At 40.8% G+C, this 20,543-nt stretch overlaps 1 protein-coding gene across 1 annotated transcript in view; it reads left to right on the top strand.

The window, feature by feature from the left end:
* PLEKHA7 (pleckstrin homology domain containing A7) overlaps positions 1 to 20,543 on the top strand; it is a 291,060-nt gene that overhangs the window by 203,316 nt on the left and 67,201 nt on the right. Inside the window, exons 8-9 of the mRNA XM_065403332.1 lie at positions 701 to 801; positions 12,495 to 12,673. Coding sequence (XP_065259404.1) covers positions 701 to 801; positions 12,495 to 12,673 — 280 coding nt within the window. The remainder of the gene's footprint in view (positions 1 to 700; positions 802 to 12,494; positions 12,674 to 20,543) is intronic.

Raw genomic sequence — 20,543 nt, 5'->3', positions numbered from 1 at the left:
GGAGTCTAAGTGGAGACAGTGCTGCCTATCAGTAGGCCCTTGTTGCTTCAGTAGATTTTAAAGGAAAGCTGAACAAGGACTGTCTCTCTGCTTTGTCCCTCTTTAATTCATTGTCACCTTGGTGGCCTTCTTTTCCACTTTCCCATGTTTCTGCCCTTTGGTCACTAAAGGAACATCAGCAGGAGCTGTGTTCTGGAATTTTATTCTTCTGACTAAATAAAAATAAGGGGGAAAGTTTGATTGGCTGGAAGAATTCTGGTAGCATTACTTCATATAATAAGCACTTGTTTTCTCCACTTGTTGGTACTGTTATTGGTATATGTTAGGGCTGTGGTTCTCAACCTTTCCCAACTACTGTACTCCTTTCAGGAGTCTGCAGCCCAAGCCCCACCACCCAGTGCTCAAGCCTGAGCCCACCACCCGGGGCTGAAGCATATAATTTAGCTTCGCGGGGCCCTGGGCAATTTCCTTGCTTGCCACCTCCTAACGCCAGCCCTGCACTTGTGACACTCCTGGGGGGTCATGTGCCCCAGGTTGAGAAACACTGATCTAGATGAGTTGATGTATGCTGTGGAAGACCTCTGCGTATCCCCAGGGTTATGCGTATACCTGGTTGAGAACCACTATGTTAGGGAATATGTTTGTTTACACCTGTTGAAGAAGTGCCCTGAATCATTTTGATTTTTCTTTCATTCAATAGACAGCAGAGAAGAAACTGTTTTGGGTAGCATACCATTACCTAGTTATGTAATATCTCCCGTTGGACCTGAAGATCGCATAAACCGCAAGTATTCCTTTAAGGTACAATTAATAAATTACAAAGCTTATGATTTATGTTCAGCAAATAAATACACTAGATATTTTAAAATTGTTTAGAGGAAACGGTAACAATCTCCATTTTTAAATAATTGTAAAAATGAATGTTTTATTTTTACATCATATCTACTTCATACATACTCACAATATTACATATTTCTTTCTTGGATCTAATAGTTTTATCATAGTTCATTTTTCTGCTATGCTATAAGTTTCCCTGTTGCTTTAATATGTGCCTGTGGTTAATGATCTTCTGTCTGTAAAATATCAGAAAATAAAACTGACAAACCTTATCGATAGTCTTATAAATAGAGAGAAATATTGACTTTTTCCCCCATAGAATGCTTTGCTTCACAGTGGATGGGGATGACTTATTTTTTTGCAATAAAACCACCACTAAGTGTTGACAAGGAGAGGAAATGACAGTGCCATGACTTTAGTTGCTTTGTTGTATAATGCATCGTGGCAATTAAACTTCTCATTTATTTTCTCCGCAAAAAATGGATAATTAGTATGGCCTCTATAATAGTTCAAAAGAATTAATTTCCTCCTTTTATCTCTTAACTCATGTTGTAATTTCGTCATCTTAGGGAAGAAGAACAGCCACCTTTATCTACTAAATAGAGTCTTGAAGCTATAGTTGTTTAAGGTTCTACTTAGAACAACATTTTAATTTTGCCTTCCATGTAGTTTAAGTACATCTATTGTTTTGATAAGTAGTGTTCTTTGTTAAAATTCTATGTTGAATGATTTATGGTTTGCTGTAGCTATTTATTGCTCTTTGAAATTACAACAAAAGAAAATAAACCTATTCTTGGTAATGGAAAAGCCTGCTTCCAGCTCACTACATGTCTGAGCACATGCATTAAGGCAAATTATAGAGGCTTCAATGCAGGTTATATTTTTAAAATATACAGATATTTGGAACAGAACATGACACATTGAATCCATCAAAGTAAATTACAAGCATTAATCATGCACAGTTTCATCAAGTGGTATGCAAATGAAGTTCTAGAAAGAAACTTTTTTCCATCTATTTTGCCTTATGAGAATTACAGAAAGACTTAGCTTTTTAAATCTGCCCACCCAGAGCTTTTTCTTTCATCTTGATTTGTGGGTTTTAGCAATTCAGATTGCCTGTTGCTGATCTCAGGTTTATTTTCTGTGGAAAATAGAATGAAATTGATTTGTTTGTTTAAATGAATGTTTCTTCTTCAAGTAGTGTCCCTACGGGTGTTCCACTTCAGTTGCACATGTGCCTTTGATTGGCGATTTTCAGTAGTGCCTGTTAGAAGCTCATGTGCCCTTTACCAAGGATACATAGAGCTGCAAAGGCAAACCGTCCTCAGTTCCTTCTCAACCACCCCACAACTTGAGACAGAGCATCTAAAATGCCCACTTCAGCTTTGCCTCGACTTCTTAGTTTAGCTTATTTAGTTCTTTTGATAATTGTATTACTTTAGTTATAACTTGGGGGTTTCTGTTTAATTCCCCACTGTTCTGAAAGGTTTGCTTTTGGGGGCATCATCAGCTTGGCATGTTGGTGTCCCTGAGATTCAAGCACTGCCTTACCTGCGGGGAAGCTGTCCTGGTCAGCAACAGACATTCTATGTATCCATTTTTTGGGAAACACCCACATCCCAGCTAAATTCAGTTCAGTTCGTAAAAAGTGGGATATTAAACGTTGGCTCCTTGTGTTGGATCGCTCCCTCCTCCGATCTGCCTCAGATACAGGCCCAGATCCTCCTCTCCCCCCCCAAGACATCAGCCTCAGAGTGAGCACCATGCTCCGTTGACCTTAGTACCTAGGTCTTTGCAGGATAAGAGCACAGCAGAGATTCTAAACACTGCTGCATCTAGGCAGTCTGTAACATCATCAAACTTTTCTTTACCACCTCTAGTACCTAAACAGGTGACCCATACTGCAACATTGATACTTCTACACAGCTAGACATGTACAGCTAGACAGATACTACCACCAACACCTTCAGTATCGACATTGGTTACTGTGGAGCCCCGTCTAATCCAGATGCAGATTCACGCACAAGAAGTTCAGATTCTACAAGGACTTGTAGTGTCTGATGAGCCAGAGACTCCACTATGAATGGGTATCTAACAGAAGCCAGTATTGAGATTTGCCTTACCTTTTCCTGGTACCCTCTGGTTCTCTGATACCATTCCATCAAGCAGACAATGATCTGCTCCTCCTCTATACTATACTGCGGACTCTTCTTTAGATTCCTGTAGCGATGTGGGACTCACCCCTGTGGCGCCTCCTGCTGGTTGTCACTGGGAATTAGCTCGTCCGGAGCGCCCTCTGCAGGCTGGTGTCCCGCTGCCGCTTGGCCCCCGTGTTCCTCCTGGACCCGGTGCCCCCTTGTCTTTGGGGTGCTGCCCCCGGCAGTACACCCCTCAGTCTTGGGGTCTCCCCTCCCCAGGGAACCCCCACCCCCTATCCCCACCTCATCTCAGTCGTAGGCTACTGCCAGTCACCAACTCGCCCCTGCGCCCTGGGGCAGACTGCAGTGTCAGCCACTCATCATAGGCAAGGTTGGGTCTGGACCTGCTGCCTCTCTCTGCAACCCAGTGCCTTTATGGGGCCTTGGACAAGGCCCTGCAGCCTGGAGAGTTACCAGCCTGGAGCTCCTCAGCCCCTCTGGCCTTTCCCCAGCCCTGCCTCACTCTAGGCACCCTAAGCTTCCCAGCAGCCAGGCCCTTCTCTCTCTGAAGGCAGAGAGAGACTGTGTGCGCTTCTGGCCCACTGCCCTCTTATAAGGGTCAGCTGGGCCTTTATTAAGCCAGCTTCGGCCTGATTGGGGCGTGGCACCCAGCTGAGGTTGCTTTCCCCAATCAGCCCTGCTTTTCCTTCCCTGCCACAGCCCTCTCCCCGGGCTGTTTTAAGCCTTTTAAGGCAGGAGTGGGTGACCACCCTGCTACAATTCCCATATCGCTGTACAGGGATCTCCTATTTACCACCATAGAGACATCTTTCCAGGCACCTTATCTGAGAAAAAGCCCAAAGGGAAAGAGAATCTCATGCCCCTTCTCCTGCGTATTAGCAGCATTGGATGCATCCCCTTCTACCTTATGGTCCTCCTCAGTGGCCATATTGGGTCCCATGGGCAGCCTTCCATCAGCAATATTGAGGGGTCCTAGCTACTCCTGTGGGGAATATTGTGAATGGCAATCGCCTGCTCCATCTCTCCCTCTTAAACAACCACAACTTCGTGAGGAGCTTTTTGAAGTGCAAGAGACTAGAGTGGACAAGGATGTAACACCACAAACTCGTATCTCTTCATCTTCTCCAGACGTAGCTGTCCACTCTCTTATGCCAAAGATTTTAAACAGTTTTAGGAGCTGACTAAATGGATTGCTGCCTTGCTTCAGATCCCATTGAACAAGATCCAAGAGTCACAACATAAGCTCTTGGATATACTCCACATGACAACTTCTGACTGAGTAGCTATGCAAGTAATTGAGATTCTACTGGATCCTGTCAAAATGATCTGGTAGACTTGAGCAAGCCGATTAAAAGTACTATGTTCCTCCAAAGAATTCTGAGTTTTTATTTTCACATTCTTCTCCTAATTCTTTGGTAGTGTGGAAGCTGTTAATGAGCGTGGTAAACAGCACCACACTGAGTCTATGCCATACAATCACATCAGAAGCATCTTGACCTCTTTGGGCTTAAAAACTACTCTTCCTCGACACTGCAGTTTAGAATAGCAAATTATTAGGCTCTGATGGCAAAGTGTGATCAGACCAATTACAGCAAATTAAACACTTTTATTGATCATCTTCCCCCAGATCATCAAGAACAGTTTCAGGCCATCAGAACTGAGGGTTAGTTCTTAATGAGGACCACACTGCAAACCTCCCTGGATGCAGCCAGCAGTGCATCTTGTTCTATCTCTACTACTGATGTCATGCATTAAGCATCTTGGCTGCAGCTATTAGCATGTCTTAGGGAGGTCTAAATATCATAGAAGACCTTCCTTTTCACACTGAGACTTGTCAGTGAGTCCACCAAAGAATTTTGCACACTTTAAAGGACTCAAGGGCCACTCTCTATAAACTCCTACAAATGAAAGACAATGTAGTAGATCACAAAGGGGACGGAGATCCATCTGGTCCAATTCTCCATCTTTCATAGACCCTAAGAAAAGACAGATATCAGAAGAAGAGACCACCTGCTGCAACCACTACCACCACCCAACCCTTATTATCATCGAAATGTCAATTTGATTATCTGATTGAAGATCAAGAACCCCGTCCTACCTTGGGAATCTTCAGCAACACCACACCTACCCATCTTCCTCCCTTTGGTGATCATCTCTCCCATTTTTGACCTGCATGGGGGCAAATTATACAAATTACAGCTTATAACATTGGGTAACTCCATCCATTTCTCCTCCATCCTGCCATCCCACCCTTCTTTCCTTGTCCCTCCTCAGGGATTCTTGTCACAAACATTTGCTTAGACAGGATGTCCCTTCTATACGTAGGTGCCATAGAACCAGTTCCAGTAAAGAAGGGGGCATGGTGACCAAATCCAGTGCACTTTCTAGAAACATTCAGTGTATTTTTGCAAATTTGTACAAATAAATAAATATGGAGAGCTGAGACCCTGTCTACACTACAGGTTACTTCGGTGTAACCCTTGAGCGACATAAGTTACACTGACCTAAGAGCAGGTGTAGACAGCACTGTGTCGGCAGGAGAGCTTCCCCCACCAACATAGCTACCACCTTTCGCGGAGGCAAGGAGTTATTAAACCAATGGGAGAGCTCTCTCCCATCAACTTAGTGCGTTTCCACCACAAGCACTACAGCTGCACAGCTGCAAGTGCTGTAGTGTAGATGTAGCTTCAGACACCATGTAACAGGAAAAATTTACAAAGGAACCTTTGTAAAAGAATCTTCACTCCAACATTTAACAGGTATGACTCAGTAAGCCTTTTCTCCTTAGATTCTTTTCCCTAGGAAGAAGCAAATATTGGAAAAAGAGATAAAATGGAGGTCCAAGCTTTTACATCTTCTGAAGTATTATCATGGAAAAATAAGAAACAATTGCAAAGGGAATATCTTCTTTAGGATAGTTGTGCTAGCTAAAACATACCTTTTTAGTGAAAAATTGCTGCTTGGAAACATTCTCATTTTTATAATAAAGTTATAAGATTGTAAACCAATGTAAAACTATCACAAAAGAAAAAAAGAATGTAGATGGGTTTCAAGAGCCAGACATCATCTCCAGTATGCAAGTTCTGGTGTTGATATTGACACCTACATCTGTCAACCTTGTGCTTTTACCTAGGGTAGATCAACAAATTTGTATCACTCCTCACTAGTTCTGCAGTTTGCCATGTTTATGGTTATGGTTAAATAACAATTTCAGAAGCAATTAAGTTACTTCTGTCAAAATTCCTTCTCAAATGATTTAGAGTATCCTAACTGGGCTTCAGTTAGTCTCTGACAATCAGCATTATATAGTCATAGACTCAGCCATGCAGGAAGAAAGCGAAGAGGGAAAGTATGTGGTTTAATTATGGACTTAACATATCTGGGAATACCCAGCAATAAATCGTACAGTTCAGGTCATTGTTCTTTCCTTAATTGTTTACACTTATCTGGAATCCAACTTGGTCCCAGTCCATTGCTGGGACACCACCACTCTCTCCTCAAATGAGGGTTAAGGAGGGCTGGAAAAGAGGGGGCGGGTTGTTTTCCCACTGTACTGGACATTAGGAGCCCCAACTCCCCTTTTTCCAGCTTTCTTAGGGGATGCCATCCCTTAAATCCCCTTCCAATTCCTGTTTATCAGGGAACCATATCCCCTCTGTAATGAGTACCTGCACTGGACACCTGCCACCTACTAAGTTTGCCACATCTTGACCTGTCCTCCTTATGTACTTTGCCCTGACTTGCTGTGAGGAAAGGAAAAAAAACATGCCTCAGCCAATCTGGTGGTGAAGCAAAAATTCCTTCCAAGGAACTAGTACAATGTCTACAGCAGATGATGATAAAGCTCAGTCCTATTCTGATTTCATGAGTGAGAAGTTGCGTGCAACTGATTGGTAATTGATGAGAGTTCCTTCCCAAATGTACAGCGTATAAATACTTCCCCCTCCTCTGGTGCACAAGGTAGGTCAGTGCTGCCACATTGTCCATCCACTTCCTATCCCCTCCACCCCTTGGCTCTGCTAAAGTAAGTCCATCCCCTTTCCTCCTCCCTTGTAACCCAATTGCAGTGGGAACCTTAAAAGGAACTCTATCCCCTTTTTCTTGCTGGATGGAGAAAGACCCACCACATTCAGTTGTGGTGAGGACATTTGGTTAAAATCACAATAAGCTATTATACTAAGACTTTCAGTAATGATCTCTTCACCAAACTAAGGGGGAAAATATCTCCTGATGTCATGTAGGATTTTATTGCAAAGCTGATGTTATGCTATTATTGGAGAACTCATAAAATAAATCATGCACACATAGACTGCCGTGTATTATTTGTAAAAGATTATTTGTTGGGCTAGAATTGACTCTACTTAAGCTTTTATCTGATGTTTGAATGCAGGTTTAAAGCCAGGACCTGTGGCTTTCTTAACTCAGAACAAAGTTTATAGCAGGGGCAAGAATAGATTTCCTAGGATTTCTATAGTAGTGATAACGTGAGACTGTCTCAAATTCCACACCTACAGCATCACGAGTCAGCTTGTAGAATTTCAAGAGCACTTCCTTACCAGAATTCCATCACTCACTAGCCATTACATTTATCTAATCTGTTCAGTACCCTTAAATACACAGAGCATGGGTGAACATTATATGTCATAACTAAATGCTGCTAGAAATAGAAAACACAACAAGATTAATCCCAAAATAAAGATAGGACTTTTTTCACACTGAAGTCCTGAACAAGTGGAAAATGTATCCTGTCATATTTTAAACGTGGTCTGTCTTCTATTTAGATTAGTACAAAATTCCAATTACAGTATAAGTATGAGTTTAGTTATTGGTCAGCTTCCATTTTAAACATTTATTTTCTGACAGATGTATTTAGTTTGTTGAGCTGGTCTTAGTATTAAACAGTTTAAAACACATAGTATTGTCAAGTCATTAAAATCTTACTAAAAGCTGGAGAGTTCTCCCTGAGAAAAGATTACTTTTGATTGTTCTTGTGTGTGAAAAGTATTTTCATAGGGAATGTTTTTTAAGTTTATCCAACTATAATACTAAAAAAATAGTTTAGGAATATTCCTCCATTATACTAGATTGAGAAAGTGGGGGAGCCTTCCATCATTTCTTTGGCAAAGGAACAATTCTTTGTAAGCATGTATACAAGCATAGGTTCTGATCCTGCAGAATCATGTCCATGATTTGTTGCTTTAAGTCCAATATGGTGAAGATGAATAAGATGGAGTAGTAATAAAACTTCAATGAGAGATCACAAATTACATCAGCCCTACCAAGACACTCTACTTTTACATTGATACTACCATGTATAACTTCTATGACGGGGAGGATTCATCTCTTGAAGAAACGAGAGAGATCCCAATTTTTGCCTGTAAAATAGAGGCCATTGCAACACTGTTTCTGGGTATTTTAATGTCCTTTATTAGCGGAAATCAGGATTTACTATGTGGAGCTGCTCTTCATTGCTGAGACCTGTTGGGATCTGGGCTGCCACCTTCGTCAGTTGCTCGTAGTATCTTGCTGCTTCCTGAAGTTGGTGTTGACATACTTCACTCTTTATATATAAATCCATTAGCCAGATTTAAGGCACATGTGCTACCAGGGAGCCTTCCCTTCAAGCTCTCTGGTAGCTTATGTACCTTAAATCTGTCTAATGGATTTATTACCATGATGTAAACTGAAGAAATACTGCGCTCTGTATACCTGAAAGGGACTGTTTCAGACTTTAGAATGGAGGAAGAGGAGGGGGAAAAAAGTGGTCCCAGCTTCTAGATTTCCTGAAGAGCTGTTATAACTAATTCCTCTTCCCTCTCCACATAATGTTGATAATTTTTACAGGAAACTGATTCACTGTCTAGCTGAGGGATGAGATATTCCTTTAAGTTTGGCTCATAAGTGTTCCATAAATTTGACACTTTTCAACCTAAGAGTAAGAGGAATTATTCTGCTGTATTTTCATAAGTCATTGTGATGCCTGACTTTCAGAGGAATGTGTAAAAAGTTGCTAACTTTCTCTGTGTAATTGTGACTTTCTCTTAGTTTAGTATTTCTATCTATGAACTTAATGGTTCTAGACATTTAACATTAGTTATTACTTACTTTAATCAGTGTAGTTTTGTGTTAAAATATAGTCCTTGAAAACCTGAATCCTTTTACTATTTTAACTTCAACTTTTTTTGTCCTTGTCTTGTCCTTATTGGTATGCTCTTGGGGTTTGCTCTCCATTTCTCGTTCTGTGCCTTATGGGAGAGAGCCTGCCTTTTCCTCTGTCTGTCCAGAATAAGGCATCTGAATGCATGAATAGGTACCAATATTATTTTTCCCCCCGTTGTGTATGTGCATGTGTTATATTTCAGGCTTATTTAGTATGCTGTAGATATCCTTAATAACAATTGTTTAAAATAAAAAATAAGACTCTCAAAACTCTTCTGTGTCTGTTAGCAGTGACAGCCATCAGACACTAGCATAAGATTGTGGTTTTCTTTCTTGCGTGTTTGACGTGCTACTAATAGATATCTGGAATACGTTTGACTGTTATTCTGACCAATTTTACATTCTCTTAACTCTTTTGAGAGTCATGGTTTGTTGATAATAGCACTACACCTTTATTCCTCATTCTCTGAGGCTATACATGTAATTTCTTCAGTCTTTGAAGGGAGAAAGTGCCATATACATATTGCTTGCTGCTTATACAGTTTGTTAGGCAAATAGTGTCCTGCACTCTCTTCCAGTTGCATGGTGAACATGGCTACCTTGAGAGAGAACGTAATAGAATTCTATGAGAGAAAAGACACACCACGTTAATCAGGATATACAGGTGAATGAAGACAGAGTTCAATTTAACCAGCAGGCTTCAGCTTTATTAACTTAACCCTCGGGAGCATGTCTCATCTCCTGTGACTCTCATGCACCAGGCATTTAAGTGTGTTCAATCCAAGGTTGCATGGCTCCCACCCTACAACCTCATAACTTGGAGTAGACCCTCTTCAGCCTATCCTTAGGGCTCAGCTCACTTCTGAATCCTCCCATCCTCCCCACTCCAAGGAGGGCAGGAGGTTATCAAAGAGGGTCCTCAATCTGCAAAGCCTTCAGCTCGCCCCTTCTCCCATAGTCACAAGGTCCACCAGTGAAATTCCAGGTCTCTTACTTCTGGGAGTTGGCCCTTTTGGCCTTTATCCACACTGGACAGTGGCAGCAAGTTGCAATGAACTAAACATTCCTACAAATTACTAATATTAATTTCTAAGTCCTACTTCTTTTTAACAAAACTATACTTCCATTTTACTGTGAGGAAGGTGAAATAACCCAACAGGCCTCTGCCAGACTGGCACAATGGGAAAAATTTGTTCTTGATCCCAAAACAGGTGAGTGGTCAGACTCTGTGCATCCAAGACCACAGCTACTATACTACAATTATAAGGAGGGAGGATAGGCAGCTGAGGTGCCCCCAAAAACCTCAGTAGAGGTTTAAATTAATGGTGAAGTTAGGGGGATGTGAGAGGCCAGTCAGCTTCCCTCTTTGCACCACCCTCTCTCCCATCCTCCCCTCCCCCTGGCTGGCCAATAAGACGTGGAAGGCCTTGGAATCCCAGGCATGTGCTGTCCCCCTTCTTTCTAAGCTGTCCTGTTTAATACACTGCTGGTCCGATCAACCTTCCTGCCTAGTGAGATGGGAAGTGGCAGCCAAAAGACTTGCACTAGAACAAAATATATGATAGAGCTGTCTTAAAGGAAATAAGAGGGCTCCCTTGTAGCGGTCATGTAGGTGAGTGAAAGACCATGTTCAAATGTTTGCAGCCCTTCTGGGAAAAAAAGAAGGGAGGGAGCAAGTTGTCTACAAAACATGAAATGCTGAAATAGTGGGAAAACCCCCTTATTCTAGAATAAGTTTGCACATGATTGAAGTGAGAGTCTGATGTTAACACTAACTCAGCAATTTTAGAGTATATAACAGATCATGTAGCTTCACACAAGATCAAACATATTGTGTTCTGTCAAAATTGTTTGTATTTCTAAAGCCAAGTATGATGATAGGGTATTTTTCAGTGTAGAATAACAAGTGGGAAAAGACTCCATCAAAACAGAAGTCCAGCTATAAGAGTTATATGTGGAATGTAGCTTATAAAATAAAAGGCATGTTTGTTTTATACATATGTATATGTGAATGAAAAATTCACTTGGTTAAAAAATGCTTTTGTGTAGTTAGTATTTGTGTGTGTTGATACTAGCTGTAGTTTGTCCAAAAACTGTGAACTGTTAAATTACTAATGTGCTCAAAATATTGATTTCATGAGCCTACAAGATAAATGGAGTTTTATAGTCCGTTCCAGTGCTTGGTAATGCAACAAAAAAGAGGGAGATTCATTGATTCTGTCATTAAATAAATATAACCAAATAAAACCAAAGCTTCTCAAGCTAAAATAGAGGATTTTTGAAGTACTAACTAGTAGAGAGAACTTGAAAATTGCTGACCTCACTTACGATTCTGTGAATGGCTGTCAGTTGCTGTTAATTCTGTTAACAGTAGCAGATGAGTTCTGATTGTCTACTTTTGAAGTGCATTTATAATGTAACACACAGGAAATATTGTAGCTTGTTTCAGGAAGGAGCATCTCATGAGACTTGCTTAGTAATTTAGGTACCATGTCTTTTTATGGAACTGTGGGTAAGATCTGACTAAACATAACTAGACTAGAATAATGAAAACACACATTTGATATAAAATTATGTACATAAGAACAATAGAAATGTCAGTGTTGAAGTTTAATACTTAGCTGCTAGCAGCTTGATGTATCTAAATATCTCAAATAGTTTTGGTTTTGAGATGGCACATGGAAGCTTTTTGTATGCAATAACATTTGAAATACAATACCATGTGCTTTAATAATTCAATAAATGTTGCTAACTTTATTATCAAGTGTAGTGTTTTTTGTAGCTAATTTAGTGTTTTTTGTTTAAGTATATTGTTTAACCTAAAGGTCTTAACATGCAATACAATTATTCCTAAAATGCTAGTTTAAAAAACATGTATGATAAGATTTGTATTGTGTTTCTTCTAAACAGATTGCTTCATGATATGATCTAGGAAAATTGGCTCACTTAAGCAATTCTTGCTAAAAGATCCATTAGTTTGTTTTGTATTGTGTTCACCGCAAATAAAATGCATCAAGTAAGATAGGAGTAAAATGAAAAACTCCAATTATTGGTATGAAAAACAGAACAAAATGCTGCAATTTTTTTTTAATGATATGAAAAAGAGGGAAAGGAACTACACAGCGTCAACTGATCTAAAATAAAATTGCAAAGTGACATTAAAACTCAACATTTGTCACACTGCAGTGGTTATATTAGTGTGATATCTTCTATTTTTTATACAGGAGGATACTGTGAGAACTCTTAACTTTTTTTTAAGGTAACCACTCAAGTTATAATAAATTTTTAGGCTCGGAATAATAGTTTTGTCTAATTTGTCTTTGCTTTTTGCTTTTCCAGGCTGTCCACACAGGGATGAGGGCATACATTTATAATAAGAGTTCTGTTATTGGCTGTCAGGGAGAGCATTCAGGAATGCGCACATACTACTTCAGTGCAGATACCCTAGAGGATATGAATGACTGGATCCGTGCCATGAATCAAGCTACTCTGATGCAAACACGTTCATCACTGAAGAGGCAAGTTTAATATGTTACTAACTTGCAGCTAAAAACTTATTTCAAAAATCAAGAGTAGTGAGTTAAAATATATTTTTAGAAGCAAGAGAATACTCTTTTCATTTTAACTTTTTAAATCAGTGAATAAAGATGTATACAATTCATTCTGATTTTAAAGAAATTTGTGGGGGTTTTTAATAGCTGTCCTACATTAGTATACTTAGATGCTAATGAATCAACAAGCTAGGGAGCACAAAGTAAAGTTCAAAATTGTTTTGACAGCATCAGTGGTGCTGGTACACAAAGAAAGTACTAGGGCTTGTCCACATGAAGACTTAGTATGCAGCAAGCCAGGGTGTGAATGAAATTACAGCTCACTAGCCTGTTGCGCACTAAGTCACTCTGTGGACCCTCCTACTGGATTCTAAAAGATCCATAGAGTGCAGTATGTCACAGCACACTATGGAACTTTTAGTACACTGTAGCAGGGTCCACAGTGACTTACTGTGCAACAGGCTAGTGCGCTATAGATTTATTCACACCCTGGCTTGCTGCGCACTAAGTCTCTGGACAATGAAATGAAGCAAGTTTAAAAAGAAAAAAATAGGGCAAAAAAAAACTTTTGGAGAGGAGTGGAATGGGGATACTGTTTTCAAATTTCTAAGAGGGGTATTCTAAAGAGTAGAGAGTAAAAACCAAACTATAAGAAAAGGACAAATATACTTATCAACTTTAATTTTCCCATGTTTTTCAGTTATGGAATAAAAGTGTGTAGATACATCTTGGAAACTAGTATTAGTTAACATCTTGACTTACTGTATTTTCTAACACTGCGTTTTGTAACATTTTGGGGGCGGGATATGCTCTATGTTACATAACTAGCACAGTGGAGTCCTGGTCTGTGATTGGAGCTCCTAGGCACTACTTTTTCTAAAGCTCATTTCTGAAGTGCTGAAATTCTGAAGTCCATGAAAAAGCAATCATGGAGCAGTACATTTCAAAAGAGGCTGGGATGAGGAGCTAGCAGTTGAAAATGCTCTCAGAGACCAGAAAAATTCTATTTTGGCTCAGACAGGACATAAATAGACAAAAAGTAAGAGAGACTCCATTTTTAAGACCAGCCCCTATGATGATGGATAAGAAGAGACTATGAACTCTACAACAGTAATCAATTTTTAAGATTATCTCACACCTTAAATAATATTTATTTTCTTTTTTGTGATGTTAGTATAATGCCATCTTAAAGGAATTTCCCTCAATGTTCACATCAAGGATATATAATATTTACCTCCCTTTTATTCTTTTTTTCTGTAATTTTTAAATTAAATACCTCTTTGGAGGGCTCTGACTGATATGTGGATATGCAACGTGAAGAGGTTGTTTAGTTATATATGTTTATTTCAGGTAAAAGATAATAAAGAAAAAAACGTATTAACTGTTGAGTTGCTGATATGACACAAAGGGGGGGGCATAGTTAAAGATGAATTGTTCTTACAGCTGGTCGCCAAACGGGACAAACCGAGAGGCAAGAGCAGTTTGTCCTTGAGAGGCAAACTTTGAAAACCCATCACAGAAATAAAAAATTGATAGTCTGAGTGTAATAGCAAAATGCAGTCAGCAACAAAATACTGTTAATGTTGGCTCAGTATATGACGTGTAGGTCATTGTTACAGCTTATTCAAACGTTAATTGATTTTAATCAACTTTCACTCCCTTCTTCTGTTTCATGTATACTCATTACATATTACATAAAATTAGTGGGACCTGAGAACACTCAGCCTTGATCTATCTCATCCTTGCTACCAGAGTGCAGCTTTGATGGGTCTGGAGGGAACGGGGACACCTCCTGCCTTCACATTCTTTCCCCTACACTCCCTGCCATTGGACAGTGGAGCGTTGCGGGGTTGGCTGATTGGCTCTTACCTGCTGGGATAGGTAGAACGGGGTAGTTTCTCTTTCCCTTTACTGCTGGTAGTAGCCAGTTTGAGTTCTTTTGCTTTCTGCTGATGACTCATCAGTTTGACTGTGTTCGAGACCTGCCGTTACCCACCCATATCTAATGAGCTTGATCTCTTTTGATAGGGGGCTAGGTTAATGGCCATACTTTGTTTGGGGTCTGAAAGGGATTTTTCCCATATGGCAAAACTGGCAAACTGCTGAGTGGATTTTTTCACCTTCCCTCCAGCATCTAGGAGGTCGAGTTTGCGGGCTTTCAATTTCATTGTTGCAACTTTAGCAGGTTCCAGTGCAGTTGGTTGGTTAAAAAGGGTTTGACGTGAGGTTCCTGTAACACAATGGGATGCTTGTGCATGGCCCATAGCACAACATTGTTCAGTGAGGGGGTATGTCTCCATGTCTGTTCAGTGTGTGACTCCCTTCATTTTATTTCTCCTACCTCCTACATAGAGGAAGGGATCTCAAAGGATCCAGCCAGGATCTCAAGGCCTTTTTAAAACATATTATGATGTATGTGTCTCATTGTTTCACAGCATGAGGGAGGGTGTGGTACACAATGGCAGGCAGAGGGCAATTCTCAGACTGGGAGAGAGGGACTTGTATAAAGGAGTGTGATGCCTGGATTTGCTTCTCCAGCAAACCCTGACCTGCCTGTCTCCCAGGAACCGCAAATCTTGCCTTCTCTTTGGCACATCACCCTCATTTTCTTGACACCGCCTCCTGCCCCGAGTGGCCTAGGTAAAGTTCTATGACTATAGAATTAGGGTCTTGGATACACACAGAAGTTGCAGTGTCTTAACTAAAATCATTTTTTAAATTGATTTAGCTAAATTGGTGCAGCCCTCTATTGACCACTCATTAACTTGATTATATCTATGTAAATCATGTGTAAACAGATTTGCATATCCACATAAAGGTTTGCACTACTTTAGCTAAATGGATTTAAAAACTGATTTTGTTGAACCACTGCATCTTTTGTGTGGAAACAAATAATCCTCGGTTTAGCTAGTTGACAGAAATTCACATTCAGATTCACATTTGAATTTTTCAAAGAGGGATCTCAAAACTCTACTTAAAGTGGTAATCAAAATTAGTGAAGAGTTAATGACAAGTTCAGATACAGATGTAAATGCATAGAAATGCAGGTGATAACTATTTTTTTCTGAAAGATTTTGGCCCACTTCACTAGTAAGCATCCTACACAATTTCAGAAACATTTGTGCCAGTCTTTTAAGTTTTATAAAGTGTAGAACAAAGGAACATGTAATAGACAGGAGATATCCTCTAGCCTGCTGAAGACTTCCCTATCTAACCTGGGATTGGTGAGTGAGGGGAGGACTAAATCAAACAATAACTGTTTGTCTTCAGCTGCTTCCAGTTTTTCCCTGTTCTTACAATTGACTTAGTACTACTTTTCTACATTTTGACTTTGGCAATGTATTCCTTTTCTTACACCTATTCTGAAAAGAGAACTCATTTTATACTGAGGGCTTATCCTGTTTTTAATCCTTAGGCTCTGAAGATTAAAATTTCACAGTGCAGTTTCCCAGAAGTACTGCGCCTAGTGCTTGCTTTTGGCAAAACTCTCAAACAATAAACAACGGATAACCTTCAAATTCCAGAACCCTTGTGTTTTCCAGTTAATTATTGTCAGAAGCAGTTTTAACAATGTCCATACCTGTATTCTGTAATGAGATTACTTTTCTTTTTCTAGGTATAAATAACAGACCTACCAGTAACTAATCTTTTTGCTCTGGAATCTAGCTCCAAAACTGTGATTTTGGTTTTGGCTGCATGCTGATGCCCATTATGTACCGTATATACTCGTTCATAAGCCGAATAATTTTGGTAAAAAAGTGACGCATCAAAGAGTGGGGGTCGGCTTATAAACAGGTCTACACCAAAATTTGATTATTTTAAACTCTATTGAATCATTGAATTGAATATCTAATACATTGTCATTTTGTTTACCTGGAGCGTCTGCAGGCATGGAGCCCCTCAGCTCTCTCTGGCCGCAGTTCGCCGTTCTCAGCCAATGGGAGCTGTGGGAAGTGGTGCACCACTTCCCGCAGCTCCCATTGGCTGGGAACGGCAAACCGCGGGCACTGGGAGCTGAGGGGCTCCATGCCTGTGAACTCTCCAGGTCAACAAAACGTTCCGACCCGCCAGCGGCTTACCCTGACGGGCTGGGAGCCAAAGTTTGCCAACCCCTGAAATATAGGGTCGGCTTATGAAAGGTCATACAGTTTTTGCTATTTTTACCTAACCATCTTGGGGGGTCTAATGAACGGGCTAATGAACAAGTATATACGGTATGTTCTTTATAAGTTATGGCTAGGAACAATTGAAAGGAAAAATATCAGGGAGGCCTGCAAATTTTACATACTGATTCCATTTTTTCACCCATATTTAACATTGAATTGTGAAGGAATAAAACAGAGAGTGAAGGTAGAATAACATTTGTTTGAAGGAATTAATATTCAAAAGATGTGTACTTACGTAACTGTCTGAAAAGCAATTTGAAAAAATAAGAAAAGGAGCATCTTTATTTGAACCTGTGACGGGATGTACCAGGCCCAGAGGCTCCTTTCTGGAGGCCTCAGGGTCTAGGCACACCCATCCCAGGAAAGGAGCAGTGGAGCTAAGTCCTCCGAGCAGCTTAGAGAGACTGCTCAGGAAGCAGCCAATCAGAGAGGCTTCAGGGAGCAGCTAATCGGAGCCTGGAATGGCCATATAAAAAGGAGCTGCAGTGCCAGAGACAGGCAGTTCCTGGCTGGAGCCAGAGGAAGGAAATTGGTGCTCCTGGCTGGCCAAAGGGAACTGCAGCACCATGGACAGCTCAGTACTGGCAGGGTCCAGGGGAGTGAGAAAGAGCTCCAGGGTGGCTGCTGGGCCTGAGCACAGAAGAGCCTTGTGCTAAGAGTGAAGCATCGGTGAAAGCTGGGTTTGTGGGGAAGTGGCCCAAGGAATTGAAGGTAGTTTTGTTAAAGGGAAAAAGCGGCATGAGAATCCCTGGGCTGGAACCTGGAGTACTGGGTAGGCCTGAGTCTCCTCCCTACCCCAAAGGTCACTGGGGAAGTGGCCTACAATCGGACAGCGATAAATCCCCGGAAGGAGAACTGAACAGTTAAGCAGCCCAGCTGGCGAGTGTCTACACAGAGAGTTTTAGCCCCAGCCCCGCGAACCCGAATCAGGTGATTCGGGCCAGCCGCGGCTGTGCTGCTGGTCTTTTATCCCTGTGTAACCATGCACTATAAATCTAAACAAAAATTGGTGGGGAAAATCCCAAGAAAGTTAGTAGCATGTAAATTATGACCATGCACAAGACTGAAAATGTGACTGAGAGTTAGTAGTAACTGCTGAAGATGAAAATGCAGACATTTTTATCAGAAAGGTACTCATATCCCTAACTCCAGTTGCTTTAGATGGTGCTCTTTCAGTTAGCAATGATTATTTAATATTGTTTGTATTGGATGAGGTAGAATCTTTCATCATTCATTCCTCTTTTCAGCTTACTTAGACTATGGTTGGAGAGCTGTGTATTTATTTAAACGGTCAGTCTTTATTCTTGAAACACATGGGGCTGGTCTTTGGGGGTGAAGACAGCAGTGTGAGGAGAAAGATAGGGACTTCAAGTGGGAAGAAGAGAGGTGGGAGCTTGGAGAAGGGTGGCAGTATCGAGATTTATTTGATAGGGGTAGGAGTTTGTAGGACAGAATTAATTTATTAATAAGTGGGACAGATTTATTTATAGGTGCAAAATTGATTTATTTATAGGGAATAAAGATGTGCTAGTGGAAACTTAGTATGGTTTTAGTCCTCAGGCAATTAGACATAAGGGCATTTTTCAGGCTCTCTTCTTCCTCATCCTATAATGATGGGGAGAGCTGTACTTTGTGAATAGTGGAGACACCAGCGCCCAGGCTCTGTCCAGACATTTGGAGCTGCTTGCTTGCCTGCTTTCCTTGTTTTGACATGGATACAGGAGAAGTGGGGGTACTTTGTGTGTGAGGGGGGGAGTGATTCAGGGTCCCTTCCTCTTTAGGTTGTCTTTATTAAGAAAAATGTGTGGTCTTAACACGAGCTAGCTAACTCAAACAATTCTAGTGAAGACAAGGCAGTTTGTAGGTTTTGCCCAAGTTGACTGGGTGTAGGCTCTCCCAAAGTCTCTTGAACCTGCTAACTTGTGTGAACACTACACACTGCTTTGTCTTCACTAGGATTTTACCTTGAGTTAAAAAAACAACACTTTTCCCCCCTAGAGAATACAAAGCCTAGGTATTTTACCATCTTGTTTCTTCCCCTGCTTCAGTAACTGTGCCTGGATGATTGCCCTTTAAGCTATTTCAGGACTCTGAAGTGATCATGCTGCCTGCATGCTGCCTATTTCCTGTCTTTACCTCTGGACCTTCCGTCCTTCTCCGTTCTTTCCTGTATACCTGCCCTTGCAATTTGAATCGTATAATTACATGGGAGGGTGGCTCAATTGAATTGATCCTCCTGGACCTCCGAATACACTTGAACCAAGCCCTGCAAACTGGCTGCCATGGTGAGGCCCCTCAAAAAAAAATTTTTTTTTTTTTGAGAATTGTCTCTTTAAAAAATAGAGATGGGTGAAAAAAATTGATATTCAAAAATTTCAACGAAAAAAGGGACAAACCTTATGCAAAAAATGTGTCCTTATTTTTGACTAGCTCTATACGTGTTTAGAATCTTGGCAGCTAAGGGCTTGTGCAGAACTACAGAATTGCCCAGTTCTTGAATGGAATTTGTTCACACAATGGCACTTCAGCAGTGTAGACTCTGTCTGGCCCTTAAAAGGAAAGTGAAAATATAGCTTTAGTCTCTTGAAGATGGGAATGTCACGGTGACACTGGATAGTCTGGTTTAGGACCTCTGTGTCCCAAAATCTTTTACTTGATATAGCGTTTAAAAAAACAGGTTAATATCTGTGCACTGCCAGTTAAAAAATATATCAGCCAAAGTCTGACAGATTTAATAAACAGAGACTCCAAGAAAAGGCTTCACAGCTAGCAGGGGCGGCTCTATGTATTTTGCTGCCCCAAGCATGGCAGTCAGGCGGCTTTTGGCGGCGCGCCTGCGGGAGGTCCGCTGGTCCCGTGGCTTCGGCGTACCCACTGTCGAATTGCCGCCAAAGTCGCGGGACCGGTGGACCTCCTGCAGGCATTCCGCCGAAGGCTCCCTGACAGCTGCCGCTACAGTGACCGGCAGGCCGCCCCCCGCAGCTTGCCGCCCCAGGCATGCACGTGGTGCGCTGGTGCCTGGAGCCGCCCCTGACAGCTAGGCTATGTACTTTGAAGCTTTACAGATTCTGATACCAAAAACTGACTATCAGGTCATATGGTTTCAGAGAAGATGTAGTGCTACTTAGAGATCAGTGACATCTTAATAAACTGCCAAAAAGGATTAAATGAGGAAAGTTACAGATGAAGTGGGCTAGCTATCAAAAATAATATAAACCAACAATAGTACCTAACACTTCCAATTATCAAATAATCTCAAAAGATATTCTGCCTTGGGTTTTGGCAAGGTTTAGAAAAAAGGAAAATACCTAAAATAAAGTACTTAAAATAACATATTTAACAATTTTATCTGTGATAGTCTTGTTAAAATTTAGCCACCAAATTGACGAAGGGTTAGAATGATTTCTCTTGCTTCTGATGGGACTTCATCTCTCTCTGGATATTGCTATATCATCCTTATGAGAAATGCCTTATTCTTGGACCTTATAAAAATACTTCTAAGAGAATGTTTTCCCCTTTGAAATGGAGACGCTTATACCACATGGCAGGTGTTTTCCTCTCCTGGGAATTTTTTAAGTCTACAACTTCTTCCCTCCCAACCCCTGTAACACACAATTTTACATTTACAGAAGTTGAACACTATGCTGTGCTATCAGTATTTTCAGTTTATT

This window comes from Emys orbicularis, chromosome 4 (genome assembly GCF_028017835.1).
Source record: "Emys orbicularis isolate rEmyOrb1 chromosome 4, rEmyOrb1.hap1, whole genome shotgun sequence".
NCBI classification, from domain to species: Eukaryota; Metazoa; Chordata; order Testudines; family Emydidae; genus Emys; species Emys orbicularis.
This window is presented reverse-complemented; position numbering and strand designations above follow the sequence as displayed.